Source organism: Dipodomys merriami, unplaced genomic scaffold (assembly GCF_024711535.1).
Source record: "Dipodomys merriami isolate MVZ:Mamm:240054 unplaced genomic scaffold, mDipMer1.0.p SCAF_3, whole genome shotgun sequence".
NCBI lineage: Eukaryota > Metazoa > Chordata > Mammalia > Rodentia > Heteromyidae > Dipodomys > Dipodomys merriami.
Window position 1 is genome coordinate 27,162,483 of NW_027204492.1, and position 16,277 is coordinate 27,178,759.

The 16,277-nt window shown below is 38.2% G+C and overlaps 1 protein-coding gene across 11 annotated transcripts in view; it reads left to right on the plus strand.

Annotated features, from left to right (window-relative positions):
- Positions 1 to 15,852, plus strand: part of Cul4b (cullin 4B) — a 62,143-nt gene extending 46,291 nt beyond the window's left edge. For all 11 annotated transcript variants that reach the window (XM_070039796.1, XM_070039792.1, XM_070039793.1 and 8 more), the window contains 5 exons: positions 1,170 to 1,283; positions 1,970 to 2,075; positions 4,141 to 4,313; positions 8,542 to 8,694; positions 13,210 to 15,852. In XM_070039796.1, coding sequence (XP_069895897.1) covers positions 1,170 to 1,283; positions 1,970 to 2,075; positions 4,141 to 4,313; positions 8,542 to 8,694; positions 13,210 to 13,305 — 642 coding nt within the window. In that variant the 3' untranslated portion in view covers positions 13,306 to 15,852. The remainder of the gene's footprint in view (positions 1 to 1,169; positions 1,284 to 1,969; positions 2,076 to 4,140; positions 4,314 to 8,541; positions 8,695 to 13,209) is intronic.
- Positions 15,853 to 16,277: the final 425 nt, after the last annotated feature.

Genomic DNA, 16,277 nt, shown 5'->3' on the forward strand with positions numbered 1-16,277 from the left:
TGATGTCGGGTTACTAAATCAAGGGTCAGTTTCTCTAACTTTTTTTTTTTTTTTTGGTCGTGGGGCTTGAACTCTGGGCCTGAGCGCTGTCCCTCAGCTCTTCAGTTCAAGGCGAGCGCTCTACCACTTGAGCTATAGCACCACTTCCGGTTTTCTGGTGGTTATTGGAGATAAGAGTTTCACGGACTTTCCTGCCCAGGCTAGCTTTGAACTGCAATCCTCAGATCTTAGCCTCCTGAGTAGCTAGGATTACAGACATGAGCCACCAGCACCCGGCTTTCTTTAACTCTTATTTCCCCAGTTTATATAGGACCCTTACTTTCCCTAGTTGTCAGTATTTTTTTGGTACATGTACTGGGACTTGAACTCAGGGTCTGGGCATTTTTCCTTAACTCTACCACTTGAGCCACAGTTTCACTTCTAAATTTTTGGTAATTAAGTGGAGATGTCTCTCTCCAGCCTGTGTGGGCTGGCTTTGAACTGTGATCCTCAGATCTCAGCCTCCCTAGTAGCTAGGATTACAGGCATGATCTATAGGTGTCCAGCTTGTCAATACTTTCTTGCCCATATTTTACTTGGAGACATGATTACTGAGTGAGGGGTACATGAGTAAATTCATCCCAATTCCTGGGGAAATAGCTAGAAAAGTTAAATTAGGGAGGCAGATACTGAGAGTCTTCCATGGAGATGATCCTGGAAGCCCAGGAAGTAGATTTCTCTCATTAAGAATATAGAGGCAAAGAAGAAAAAAATGTACAGAGCCAGAACTTCTGAAAAGGTTGAAGGTGAGAGTGTGTTCCCAGCTCTTGCTTAGGCTGTATGAGGCCCTGAGTTAACCCCAGAAAAGGAACACACTTGGCAAGTAGTCGGAAGAAGAAACTGTTATGATAACTTGAGCAGAAGCAGCAGTGAGAGAAAGGAACTGGCATAGTGTGGAGGCACAGAAGCCACTGGAGGTGAATGTTATAATAGGGAATAGTTAAATAGTTCAGAGATCAGTATAATGACTGACAAATGACATTAAATTTGGTGACTAGGAAATTATTACCATACATAAAGTGACTGAGATTATTTAAAACTTTCAGAAATTGCAGATAGGTAAGTGAAAATATTGGTGAGTGTGATATTTTTATGGAAAGCTAAAATGTTGCCTTAATTTTGTACTTTAGATGGTAAAACTACAGGAAATTTTCAAGACATTTTACCTAGGTAAACACAGTGGCAGGAAACTCCAGTGGCAATCAACACTTGGACACTGTGTGCTAAAAGCAGAATTTAAAGAGGTAAGTGGATGATACTTAAACTGAGTTTTTAGTTTCATCTTTAATATTGATATCACTCATTGAGTTCAAATCGTTGTGTTAAAACTATATTCTAGACATTTGTATGACAGTAGTGATAGCTTATTGCAATTTACAATCTTTTCTACAATTGATATGACTCTTTGTACAAGACCTAAAGACCTTATCCCCACACATGCTTCTTCCCTACCTGTGAATCCAAAATTCATACTGCCATTTGTCAGAAATCTTGTTGCTTGGAGCTAGAGAGTAGAATGGGAGTTTAAGGGAACAGCAGGGTCCATAACTAATTTAAAAATATTCCTGAACTGAAGCTTTTCATGATTAATCTGAACCAAACAAGTGAAGAATGTACTTGAAATAGTGAATTCTTGCTGCTTGTGATGAATATCTTTAGTGACAGAGTTATTAATTTTTATTACTTTAATTAGAAGGCTTTCAAAAGACTTGTTAAAAGCCAAGTAATCCTTCACCTTATTTTAGGTAAAGTCAAATCTAAACTTTACCCTGCACATAGTGTATTACCACCTGAAGTGTTTTTAAGAGTAATGTTAATCCATTTAAGCCTACTAATTAAATAATGTTTTTCCTGTAAGAGATTACTTATTTATTTTTTTTATGTGTTTTTTAAAAAAATAATGTCTTAGCATTGCTATTTCTCCCAACAGGGTAAAAAAGAACTCCAAGTGTCTCTTTTTCAAACACTGGTGCTGCTAATGTTCAATGAGGGGGAGGAGTTCAGTTTAGAAGAGATCAAGCAGGCTACTGGAATAGGTTTGTATTAAAGCAGTTGAGTAACAAACATTAGGTGTCCACTATGTAAGGCATTTGGATATAAAAGAATAGTCCTTCTCCATACTCTTAGTATAACCAGGGACAATGGACAATGATACTTGAAGTTCAAAACCAGTAGGTACTAGTCTGTGGTGATGACTGGAAGTGTATTAGTTCAGCAGTAAAAGATCATTGTAGACTGGAAAATGGGAAATCCCCCATGAAGGAAGTTTATTTTTTTTGTCAGTCAGGGCCTGGGCATTGTCCCTGAGCCTTTTCACTCAAGGCTCTCGCTCTACCACTTTGAGCAGCAGCACCACTTCTGGTTTTCTAGTAGTTAATTGGAGGTATCTCACAGACTTTTCTGTCTGAGCTGGCTTTGAACTGTGATCCTCAGATCTCAGCCTCCTGAGTAGCTAGGATTAAAGGTATGAGCTACTGGCGGCTGACAAGGAAGATCTTGAGCTGGACCTTCCAAGTTTCTTTTTTAATTTTCTTTTTTTTTTAACTATAAACATGATATACAGGTGGGTTATAGTTCTTTCTGAGTTTTGGTAGGATTAAAAGCATGTTAAGCCAAGTGCTGATGGCTCACACTTATAATCCTAGCTACTAAGAGGCTGAGATCTGAGAATATCAGTTCAAAGCCAGCCTGGACAGAAAAGTCTGTGACTCTTATTCTCAGTAAACTACTCAGAAAAAGCCAGAAATGTTACTGTGGCTTAAGTAGTTGAGTGCTAGCCTTGAGCAAAAGAAGCTCAGGGACAGTACCTAGACCCTGAGTTCAAGCTCCAAGACTATGAAAAAAAGCATATTAAAGCAGGGGGAAACCCATTTGAAATGAGGCTTGGAATAGGAACAGTAGAATTTGGCAGAAATCAAAAAGCCTAATTGTAGCTTAGACAAGTGAGAAATAAAATGTATTAAGTAAGATAGGTAAGATCTGATCATGGAGCCTGATAAGTCTAGTAAACTAAATACATGTTCTATTTGTCTCAAGTGTGTGACATAATGGGAATACCTTGTTTGGACAACTTTCCTGAAATCAATAGGACAACTTGGAGAATGAAGAGGTTGTAGTTCAGAAGCTATAAAGATAATCCAGGGATAAAAAGCTAAGGGGCTTATACTAGAATGAGGCAGTGAGAATGGAGAAGAGCTTTTTCTAAAAAGCAACTACTAGAAAGTGGTGCAGTGCTAGCTTTGAGCAAAAGAGATCAGGGACAGCACCCAGACCCTGTGTTCAAGCACCATGACTAACAATAAATAAATAAAATATATAAATACATAAATAAAATAAAAACAACTCCTAGATACATAGAGGAATTAGAGAGATCAAAGACATTAAAGATGATTCCAGGATTATGTCACCAGTATAAGTTATAGTATTATTACTAACAGTTGGAAAAAGCATAAAAATTTATGGGAAATATCGAGATTATAGAACATTATGCTCATCTTGGAGTTAATAGCAAAACACCCAAATGGAAATACCCTGTAGATGAGAAATTAGAGAGAAGTGAAATGTTATTGCTGATGATTTGCTAGTTTTCTGCATGGAATGATAATTGACGCTTTTAGGAGACAGCTAGGAATCCTGCTTTTTTTTTTTTTTTGACAGTCCTGGGACTTGAACTCAGGCCTGGACACTGTCCTTGAGCTTCTTTTGCTCAAGGCTAGCACTCTACTACTTGAGCCACAGTTCCACTTCTGGATTTCTCTGTTTATGTGGTACTGAGGAATTGAACCCAGGGCTTCATTTATGCTAGGCAAGCACTCTGCCACTAAGCCACATTCCCAGCCTCAGGAAACCTGTTTTTTTCCTGCCCAGGCTGGCTTTGAACCTCTGTCCTCAGATCTCAGCCTCCTGAGTAGCTAGGATTACAGGTGTGAGCCACTGGTGCCTGGCTGAAACCTGCTTTTAAATAGAACAGAAAAGTCTTTGGTGACCTTGGGGTAAATGAAACAGCTTTAATAGATGTGTGGGTGGAAAATACATTGATGTTGAATGTCACTCTTCAATGCTGAAGCTACTAACCAATAACTAAAACTGTTCTTTCTTCAGAGGATGGAGAGTTAAGGAGAACACTGCAATCATTAGCTTGTGGCAAAGCTAGAGTCTTGGCAAAAAATCCAAAGGGCAAAGACATTGAAGATGGTGACAAGTTCATTTGTAATGATGATTTCAAACACAAACTTTTCAGGATAAAGATCAATCAAATCCAGATGAAAGAAACGGTAAATCTTTTGCTTATTTCTATTCCTGATATATTAGTGAAGATAGATAGATAGATAGATAGATAGATAGATAGATAGATAGATAGATAGATAGATACATACATACATACATACATACATACATAGATACATAGATAGATACATAGATACATAGATACATAGATACATAGATAGATAGAGATAATTTTCATAGCAAAATTTTATAAATTATACCTGTTGTACAACTATTACTACTATTAATATTTTCTGTGCTCATATCTAGCTAGATAAAACTTCAGTGTTTAATTTTGGGTTTCTTTGGAGGGGGGTAGATATGCATGTGATTGGCTGAATAGTTAATGAACTTTACCTTTCCTGAATTGCTGGGGGTCAAACCTACAGCCTTGCTCATGCTAGGCAAGCACATTACTAATACTCTACATCTCCAGCCCATCCGTATAGTTTTTTTTTTATTGTGAAAATACTGTACAGAGGAGTTACAATTACATGGGCAAGATAATGAGTACATTTTTTATCAAGCATTGTAGCCTCCTAGGGGCTGGGAAGGTGGCTCAGTGGTAGAGCATTTGCCTTGCATGCCAGAGGCCCTGGGTTCGATTCCTCAGCACCACATAAGCAAAAAGAAAAAAGCTGGAAGTGGCACTGTGGCTCAATTGGTAGAGCCCTAGCCTTGAGCTGAAGAGCTGAGGGACAGTGCCCAGGCCCAGAGTTCAGGCCCCATGACTGGACCCCAAAAAAAAACAAAAAACAAGCATTGTAGCCTCCTCCTTTGTTTCCCCTTCCCATCCCTTCCCATCCTCCCTCTGCCCCATCCATATCGTTTTATATCATTATTTTTTTATTTAATACTCAACCTTTAGAATTTTTCCACACTATGAAGTATTTGCAAAATGACAAGTTGCTGCATGATAGTCTTTTTTCTTCTTTTCTAAACATTTTATTTATTTATCAACTCTAATGGGGTTTGAACTCAGGACCATGCCTCCAGCCCTTTATTTCACTGGTTATTTTTAGGATAGGTTCTCACTTCCTATGTGCACACATGTCTGACTTCTTTTTTTTTTTTTTGGGGTCCAGACGTGGGGCCTGAACTCTGGGCCTGGGCGCTGTCCCTCTGCTCTTCAGCTCAAGGCTAGCGCTCTACCACTTGAGACATAGCACCACTCCCAGTTTTTTTCTTTTTGCTTATGTGGTGCTGAGGAATCGAACCCAGGGCCTCATGCATACAAGGCAAGCACTCTACCACTGAGCTACCTTCCCAGCCCACATGTCTGACTTCTAATGCTCCTCCTTTTAGGCTTCCAATCATTATTGGAATTAAGGTATACACCACACATCTTGCCTTCCTTTCATGGAGATAGAATCTGCCTGGACTAGTCTGGCACCAGCCCTGAGACCCTTCCAATCTCAGCTTAAGAAAGATGACAAGGGGCTGGGAAGGTGGCTCAGTGGTAGAGCACTTGCTTGCCTTGCATGCATGAGGCCCTGGGTTTGATTCCTCAGCACCAAATAAGCAAAAGGAAAAAAGCCAGAAGTGGCACTGTGGCTTAAGCGGTAGAGTGCTAGCCTTGAGCTGAAGAGCTGAGGGACAGCGCCCAGGCCCAGAGTTCAGGCCCCACGACCTGACCCAAAAAAGAAAGATAACAAGCATACACCATTGTACCCAGCTGTAGGTTGAGAAAGGGGTTTATGGACTTTTCTGCTGGGGCTAGCTTTGAAACTTGGCAAAACCTGTGCCTAGCCTATGTGATACTCTTTTACCTGTTCATTATAATTTATTAAATCACTGTTCATTGTTGGGATATATTCGTGACCGTTTAACATAGTAAGATAAAACTATAAGACATTTTTCCTTTTTTTGTCAGTTGTTGGGCTTGAACACTGGGCCTGGTCACTGTTCTTCAGCTCTTCAGCTCAAGACCAGCACTCTACCACTTGAGCCACAGCGCGCCCCTTTGGTTTTCTGGTGGTTTATTGGAGATAAGAGTCTCATGGACTTTCTTGCCTGGGCTGGATTTGAACTGTAATCCTCTGATCTCAGCCTTCTTAGTAGCTAGGATTACAGGCATGAGCCACCGGTGCCAGGCCTATAAGAAACATTTTTTGTACCTTAATCATTTTTTTTGAGATAATGTCTTCTTGTATATCCTAGGCTGGCTTAGAACTAAGGATCCTCCGGCCTCAATCTTAAGTGTTAGGATTACAGGCAGGTGCCACCATGCCCAGTTCTACATAAATCTTAATCTCTCTGATTTTTCCCTTATGGTAAATACAGGGAAGTAGATTTTGAGGTCAAAGGATATGAACAGGGGCTGGGAAGGTGGCTCAGTGGTAGAGCACATGCCTTGTATGCCAGAGGCCCTGGGTTCGATTCCTCAGCACCACATAAGCAAAAAGAAAAAAGCCGGAAGTGGCGCTGTGGCTCAAGTGGTAGAGCGCTAGCCTTGAGCTGAAGAGCTGAGGGACAGCGTTCAGGCCCAGAGTTCAGGCCCCATGACCGGACAAAAAAAAAAAAAAAAGGATATGAACATTTTTTTTCCTGGTGTTTATTTTGTTGAACTTTGACTTTGCCTTTCTTAGGAATTACACTGTTTGAATCTTCCCTTCAATCTACTATATTTCAGTTAATACATTTTATACACTTGCATACCACCCAGTGTATTTACTTATAAATTCATAAGCTAAATCTAGCTTCCATATATTAGGGAAAGCAGTAATCCTTTGTCCCTCTGGGCCCTGTTTACTTCACATGTCTTTCCATTTCTTTTTTTTTTTTATTCTTTTTTTTGTTTGGGTCCGATTGTGGGGCCTGAACTCTGGGCCTGGGAGCTGTCCCTCAGCTCTTCAGCTCAAGGCTAGCGCTCTACCACTTGAGCCACAGCGCCACTTCCGGCTTTTTTCTTTTTTGCTTATGTGGTGCTAAGAAATTGAATCCAGAGCCTCATGCATGCAAGACAAGCACTCTACCACTGAGCCACCTTCCAAGCCCCCATCTTTCCATTTCTTTGCAAGTGTATAATATTATTCTAATAGTTGAGTAAAATTCCATTATATATATATATATATATATATATATATACACCATATATATGTGTGTGTGTGTATATATATATATATATATATATACATATATATATATACACACACACCATATTTGTCTGATCCATTTGTCCATTGAGGTGCTGATACCATACCTTGGCTATGTGAATAATGGAATGAACATGATGGCTTTACTGTATCCTGGTTTGTAATCTTTTGGGTAAATGCACAGGAGAATTGCTGCATCATAGGGTAGTGCTTTGCTTAATATTTTGAGGAACCTCCATACCGCTTTCCAGAGTTACTAAACAAGTTTACATCCCCACCAACAGTGTGTATTAGGGTTCCCTTTTTGCTGCATCTCCACCAGCATTTGCTATCATTTGTTTTCTTGATAATGGCCATTCTAACTGGGGTGAGGTAGAATCTCAGTGTTGTTTTGACTTGTATTTCCTTTGTGGCCAAAGTTGAGCATTTCTTTATGTGTCTATTGTCCATTTTTACTTCTTTTTTACTTTTTTAAAAAACTCATTAGCCCATATAAGATACTTTTAATGAAACCAACTGTTAAGCCTTTTGAAATGGGTTTTCAGTACCAGAAAGATTCAATGCAATTTATTTTATTTATGTATGTGTTTGTTTATTTATCTGTAGGTAGTTTTAAAATGGAATTTCAGCCGGGTGCCGGTGGCTCATGTCTGTAAGCCTCGCTACTCAGGAGGCTGAGATCTGAGGATTGCGGTTCAAAGCCAGCCTGGGCAAGAAAGTCTATGAGACTCTTATCTCCAATTAACCACTAGAAAATTGGAAGTGGTGCTGTGGCTCAAGTGGTAGAGTGCTATCCTTGAGCAAAAGGAACTTGGGGACAGTGCCCAGGCCCTGAGTTCAAGCCTCAGGACTAGAAAATAAAGTGAATGATGAATTCCGCATTAACCATCTGTACTTTTAGAAAAGCAATTTAAACATGATGTTTTTCTATTAGCTAATATTGGTATTTACCAGTACAGGGCAGAATAAATAGGACAGAAAAGTTAATGTTTTTGGATTTTTTTCTGTTAGATCAGCACTTAGAAGGTCCCATTCAGATAATTCAGTACACTTAACGAACAAAAAGTTAATAGGTACAGTTTCTATGAGTAATAATATAGTTGCAATTCAAGGACTGTACTTATGTTTAAAACATTTTTAGGTTGAAGAACAAGCAAGTACTACAGAAAGAGTATTTCAAGATAGACAATATCAAATTGATGCTGCAATTGTTCGAATTATGAAGATGAGAAAGACACTTAGCCATAATCTTCTTGTTTCAGAAGTATATAACCAGTTAAAATTTCCAGTAAAGGTAAGTATTTCTTTGTTTTTCTGTTGTTATAAATGAACAAGAATATATTTTCAGGTACTAATTTTACAAGTATAAATTTAAGACTTAAGACTGGAGAGCAAGGATTTAATTTCTTTTCATACATATGATTCAGAAAACAACTTTATTGGCATATGTGGATAGCTGTGTAAAAAAAGGAAAAACAGGGCTGGGAAGGTGGCTCAGTGGTAGAGCGCTTGACTTGCAAGCCTGAGGTCCTGGGTTCGATTCCTCAGCACCACATAAGCAAAAAGCAAAAAAAAGCTGGAAGTGGCGCTATGGCTCAAGTGGTAGAGCGCTAGCCTTGAGCTGAAGAGCTGAGGGACAGCGCCCAGGCCCAGAGTTCAGGCCCCATGACCGGACCTCCCCCCCCCCAAAAAAAAAAAGAAAAAAAAAAAGAAAAACATTTTATAAAAGACATCATACTTGAAAGGCTAATGAGTAAATGAGGCTTTCAAATTTTCACTATATTTCTTCACTATATCTTTTGAACCTTCCTTTCTCCATGAAATAACTTGATTTAACAGATTTATTTTGTTTGTTTAATAGGTTGAATTACATCTTCTGTTTGGTTAACTTACATAAATGTTTGTTTTTAAGTTTTGGATTTTTTTTTGAATACTGGGATTTAAACTTGGTCTGATCCTTGTTAGGCTGACCCTTTACCACTTGTGCCATGCCTCTAGCTCTGCTTGGCTGTTGGTTATTTACAGATGGGATCTTAGAAAATTTTCTGCTCTGTTTGGCTTCAAACTGTGATCCTCCAGATCTCAGCCTCCTGAGTAGCGAGAATTACAGGCTTAATCCACCAGCACCTCGATATAAAATGTCTATTAAAAATGGTGCACATGTGTGGGACTATAGCTCAAAGATAGACCACTTGCATAGCATGTATGGGTCCCTGGGATTGATCTAAGGTACTGTGGATAACATGAAACAAAAACAAAACCTGTACTTAATCATCATAAAGGATCTTATTTTAAATTTTTGTTTAACCTCTACTAATTATAAATGCTAATGGAGTTCAGTGTGATACTTCTACAACTTACCTATTTTGTGTGTACCAGTCAAATCCAACCTTACTTTAGTGTCTTTTGAAAAAGTCTAGCAATAGTTGTAACTAATATTAGTAATTAAATGGCCATGTCCCAATTTAAATGCCCAATTATAAAAATCTTTTAAACAATGAGGTATTAGATTATTTTCTAAGTTTTAGGAGTCATGGCACAGCAGTAACCTATGAGAGAAAGCATCAGGAACCAAGTTTGAGTCCCAGCATCAGACCAAAAAAAAAAAAGATTCCTGAACCCTTGTAATGATTAATAAACACTTTTTTTGTCAGTTGCGGGGCCTGAACTCTGGGCCTGGGCACTGTCCCTGAGCTCTTCAACTCAGGGCTAGCTCTCTACCACTTGGGCCACAGCACCACTTAAAAAACACTTTGTAGAGTTTGCATACATACCAAGCTGTTAGGCTTCCTAAGCGCTTTGGACTTATGTACATAAACTTGTTGACTTTGTTTTTACTTTTGTAAAGTGGAAAACTTCCCTATTAAGACAGTTAAATGAGATAAGAACTCTAAAATACATACCTTTTGCTAGGTGCAGGCGGCTCATGCTTGTAATCTAGCTAATCAGGAAGCTGAGATCTGAGGGTTGCAGTCAAAGCCAAACTGGCAGAGAAGTCTGTAGACTCATCTCCAGTTAACCTCCAGAAAGAAAACCGGAAGTGACACTTGCTTAAAGTGATAGAGTGCTAGCCTTAAGCACAAAAGCTCAGGGACAGAGCCTACGCCCTGAATTCAAGCCCACAACTGGCAAAAGGGTAAAAAATAGAAAAACAAACAAAAAAACATAGCTTTGAATTTGGCATATAATAAGTAGCTATTAATAGCTTGTAATAAGGTAGACAATTTTCTCCAAACCTAATACTGTCTTTTCATCACCCCACTTCCAACCTTCAGGCTCTGCCTAAAATTCATTTCCCTGCCAACCAGGGAGTTCATCGATGCTAGGAAGTTGGCGAGAGTAGGGGGTCACTGTAATAAACATTATATTCTAGGTCCCTTCCATAATGAAGAAAACATCATTTGAAATTCAAACCTTGCTCTAGCCTCTCTTCCTCTCCTTCTTCTTCAGCCTTTTTTTTTCCCATGGCCTCCCATAACTGTGGATTCCACCAACCACAGATTGAAAATACTTAAAAAAAATTAGCTGGGGGGCTGGGAAGGTGGCTCAGTGGTAGAGCGCTTGCCTTGCATGCATGAGGCCCTGGGTTTGATTCCTCAGCACCACATAAGCAAAAAGAAAAAAGCCGGAAGTGGCGCTGTGGCACAAGTGGTAGAGCGCTAACCTTGAGCTGAAGAGCTGAGGGACAGCGCCCAAGCCCAGAGTTCAGGCCCCACAACCAGACCCAAAAAAAAAAAATTAGCTGGGAACACGGGGTTCAGTGGGTGGTTGAGGTAGGAGGATTGCTTGAATTCAAGGCCATTCTGGATAATAACACAACGTAAAAGTTGGGCCTGTACTGAATATGTACAGATTATTTCCTAGGATTATTCTCTATATAATATATGACAATGTAGTATAAAATCTTTACATTGTATTAAATATTATAAATAGCAGAGACTTTTATACAAGGTCTCTGTATAGCCCTTTAACATATGATCCTCCTGCCTCAGTCTCCCAAGTGTTAGGACTATAAGTATGGATTACCATACCCAGCTTTGATGATTTTAAAGTCTACTTGAGAAAGTGTGAAGATTGATTGTAAATATTACATCCTGTGTATACAGGAGGCTTAAGCATTAACAGACTTTTTGATATCTGTGACTCCTGGAACCATCATGTGAATATGCTAAGAGCTGACTTTTTTTTTATGGGCAACTTTGGTTTCATGTAGTTGAATTTTGTGATCTAAGAGTTATGTACAATCATGAAGACAAGCTATAGGCTTCCTTGACTTTTTTTTTGTCATTTGTGGGGCTTGAACTTGGTCTGGGCGCTGTCCCTGAGCTCTTCAGCTCAAGGTGAGCACTCTAGCACTTGCGCCACAGTGACACTTCTGGTTTTCTAGTGGTTAATTGGAGATAAGAGTCTCATGGACTTTCTTGCCTGGGCTGGCTTTGAACTGTGATCCTCAGATCATAGCCTACTGAGTAGCTATGATTATAGCCTTGAGTCACCAGCTCCCAGTTGCTTCCTTGTGACTTTTAAGCCAAAAGTAATATTCGAACTCCAGATCACTTACAGTGGATAACAGAGTCTTACATTAAACCTGAAACATGCAGATGTAAATTATATACTTTATCAAGTCATTTTGTGTAGTAATTTTTCCCATACATTTTAGAATTTAATTTATAAAAATGAAAACTAACTTGGAGAACCAGCTTTTTTTTTTTTTTTTGAGACAGGGCCTTAGTTTGTAGATCAATCTGGCTTAAGATTAAGGGCCTGTGCCACCACATCTGGTTGAAAACTAGCTTGCATAAATTTGTACTAAGGACAGTAGGCTAAAATCTGAGGATTACAGTTTGAAGCCAGTCCAAGCAGGAAAGTCTATGAGACTCTTATCTACAATTAGCCACCAAAAAGTGGGAAGTCTAGGTGTGGCTCCAGTTGAACAGTGACAGCCTTGAGTGGAAAAAGGGCAGGGCCAATGCCTAGGCCCTGAGTTCATCATCCAGTATTGGAGCACACATGCACACACTTGTGAAAGCGTACACACACATGCGCATGCACACACACACACACACACACACACACACACACACACACACACACACACACACACAAAGTTGTCATTTGTTCCAACTACTTTTATAAAACAAAATACCATTTTTTCCTAAACTGTAAATGTGTTCCTTGTGTGAAATTATGGTAAATTTGGATTTCATTATGCATAGGATAGCTGGTTCTGGAAAGATCTCTCTAAAATAGATAAGCAGTAGTAAATATTATATTACAATGACAAGAGTATGATTATTTTATTTTTATTTTTTGATAATTTTATTTTTTAAGTGGTTGTGAGTTTTGAACTCAGGGCATGGGTACTGTCTGGACTCTTGCTCAAGGCTAGTGCTCTATCACTTTGAGTCAAAGCATCATTTCCGGTTTTCTGGCAGTTAATTGGGAGATAAGAGTCTCAGGAACTTTCCTGCTGGGGCTAGTTTTGAACCATGATCTTCAAATGTTAGCTAGGATTACAGGCATGAGCCATCAGTGCCTGGCAAGACTATGATAATTGATGTATAAAATGTAGTATATAAACCTTTGTTTTCCTGAGATGATTCTTTGTTTTGTTTTCCATATATGTGTTTGAGGCCTACCTACACTCAACCTAGAACTTATGATCTTCCTGCCTCAGCCTCCTGAGTGTGGGGATATCATGTATACACCACCATATCTATCCCTTGTTCATTTTTGTATTAGGGTTTTGGTGAGTGGGTTTATACTAAAGATTATGAGCTTTCTATTGAAAATTTGTCTTCTTTTGCAGCCTGCTGATCTAAAGAAGAGAATAGAATCTTTAATTGATCGGGACTACATGGAAAGAGATAAAGAAAATCCAAATCAGTACAACTATATTGCTTAGAATGTTGGCCTTGAAGCATTTGTTGTCATGCTGTAGCCAATGGATAAACTAATTTGTTGATCCTATATTATTTGACTTCTTTTATACTATGGATGACCAAAATGAAGCAATGTTAATGGAAATAATTGAGTGGACTTTCTCTCAGTGGTTAACATGCCCATTTTAAAGAGTAATACTTACCTTTAAAAGAATGTTGTTGAACTCTTTGCATGTTATTTAGTATGATGTGAAGAAGTCTCTTAAGAAAAGTTCTTGGTCTTTATGATTCCTCTTTGGAACTGGGGAAGAGATCCCTGTGGCTATTAAGTTGTGTTGGGGGGGGGGTTCTTACACACCAATAACTATGAAGCAAAAGGTTTATTTGCTTAATATGTCATTTAAAGATACTTAAACTGCATGCAAACTTTATTTACTGTACAGAATTCTGGATGTATTTATCAAATAGAAAAACCACCCTGGACTTGATTGTTCACCTGTTTTGTGATTTCCCTTGAAAAGAAAAATGAATTGTCATAGCTATTGATATTTTACTAGATAATATTCTGTTATGCTGAAAGCGGTGTTTTAAAGAAATCTTATTTGGAAACAGGTTTTGAAGTAAGGCAACAGTTGGTTTCATAATATCTTGTGTAGTCAACTTAAAATTTTCTGTTTGTGAGTATGGGATATTTGTATATGGCTTAGCCCTCAGTTTACTGTGCTAATTAACTGGTACTTACAAAAATAGCTGGAACAGAAAAATTTTCTGACCAGGTCATACTAAAGAAACATCATAGGAGAGAAAAATCCAACTCTTCCTTTATATTATAAATGAATCTAATATGAAAATTGCAAAAGAGACCAAAATCAATGTTATTTGTAAGTTATTTCAGGAGCAAAAATTCATCAAGTAGTTTTCAGTATGCCTTAGTCTTTAAATGTTGTTTGGATAGTTTGTGTGTGTGTGTGTGTGTGTGTGTGTGTGTGTGTGTGTGTGTGTGTGTGTGTGTGTGTGTGTGTGTGTGTGTGTGTGTGTGTGTGTGTGTGTGAGAGAGAGAGAGAGAGAGAGAGCACATATGTGTGCATGTGCATTTGTGTGCACACACGCATGCATACGTGCTAGTCCTGGGATTTGAACTCAGGGCTTGGGCGCTGTCCCTGAGCTTTTTTTGTTCAAGGCTAGCGCTCTACCACTTGAGCCACAGCTTCACTTCCGGATTTTTTTGTAGTTAATTGGAGATGAGTCTCATGGACTAGCTTCAAACTGCAATCCTCAGATCTCATTTTCCTGAGTAGCTACGATTACAGGCATGAGCCACAGGCACTTGGCCTCTGTCTTTAACTTGGACCAATTGTAGTTTGCTATAGGCTTCCTAGGATCTAACATTCCAGTTTACTATATGTATTTTTTGGAAGCATCCCAACACTTCTCTTTGTTGATAAAGCTTTTACTACCATCCTGTTCTAGTTTCTTGAAACTCTAGAAATGAAGATCTTTCCTCTTTTGCCCACACAATTCCTATTTGGGAATTTCTGAATTCCTTCTAAAATTTCTTGAAGCGTTCTTATAGCCATTGGACACCTGCTTTTCAGGGAAGTGTCCTTAGATTGTTCATACTTGTAAAATTACAAAAGTATTGTTCTTTAAATTAATAACGAGTAAAAGGCTTCTCTATTGTCAGTGGGTTTCTGTTTTGCCTCCTTGTTTGTTTTTTCTTGAAGAAATTCATCATGGAGGAGAATCAGAAAAGTTTACTGTTTTTTTTTCTTTTTCAATTGAAACTTTTTAATGCTTTCACAACAGCCTATGTCCTTGCCTGTTAGGAGCCATTAGGAAGAATGCCTGGTCCTAACTTTCAGCTTGGGACTTATAACTCGTGTCTACTATTGATTATTTTCTTGAATTTTCAGAAACCTGTGGCCAGCCATATATACATATGTATACATACACATATATGTGTATGTATATTTATATATATATATATCCATTTCTGTTTAATTGAAAAATCTTGCACACTTGTCCAACTATATATAGTATTTAGAATCCCTTCCTAATTCTTTTTGAGCAGCAATTGTCTAAATTTTCTTTGTTCCTCTGGTTTCCTTACGGGAGATCTTCTAGTAATGATATGCAGCCATTTTGTTTACCTTCTCTCCATACTAGACCATCTGCAACAGTGTTCTGACTCATCCCTGATGGTCTCTGAGATATGTAGACTATTACAACAGAATTGTAACTTACTTTAAGCATTTTTAATAGATTTATTCCTATTGGGAAGCTTAATGTCTTCTTCCTTATCTTGAAAGCGGGTCTCTTCCCTGAGGTTCTTAATTCTTTGAAAACTTGATACTGTTTCATCTGAAAAATTAGCAAGACAATTAAAAGAAGTTAAGGGGAGCTGTTTAAGAAATTGAAAATTTATTTGCAAACTATGTTGAATCATTGTGATTTTCAGTTGCTCTGTATTAATTGAAGTTTTGTGCTCTTTTCCCTGTGTACGTGGTGGTTCTATTTTTCTCCAATAAAACTTTTATTTAAAAAAGTTTCTGGGGAAGATCTTTAAAGTTGAAATATTATGAAAAGGTTATAAAGCCACAGGACTTACATCTTCATAATGATTTTTTTTCATGAGTTCACATTTTACCATTTCATTAGTTTATTGATTTAAATTTTATGGTAATTGTGCAATAATGAAGAATTCTCAAGGTCAATAGTGCTTAAATGTTATTTTAGAAAATTAAGGTATATACACACATTGCTTCGTTCAAGTCCTCAAAGACAGTTAGTTTTAGAAAGTATGGAACTAATGTTGAGAAGATGATGTAAGATTGTTAGTTATGGCACTTGATCTGCCTGTTCTGTTAATAGTTTGTTTTCCAAGGCAAAATACTGTCACAGATGTTTCTTGGAAATTTTTCTTAGTTCCTGAGTCTGCTTAATAGTCTTAATACAATGTCTTGCCATAGTCTTGAAATTCTTACTATATATGTTT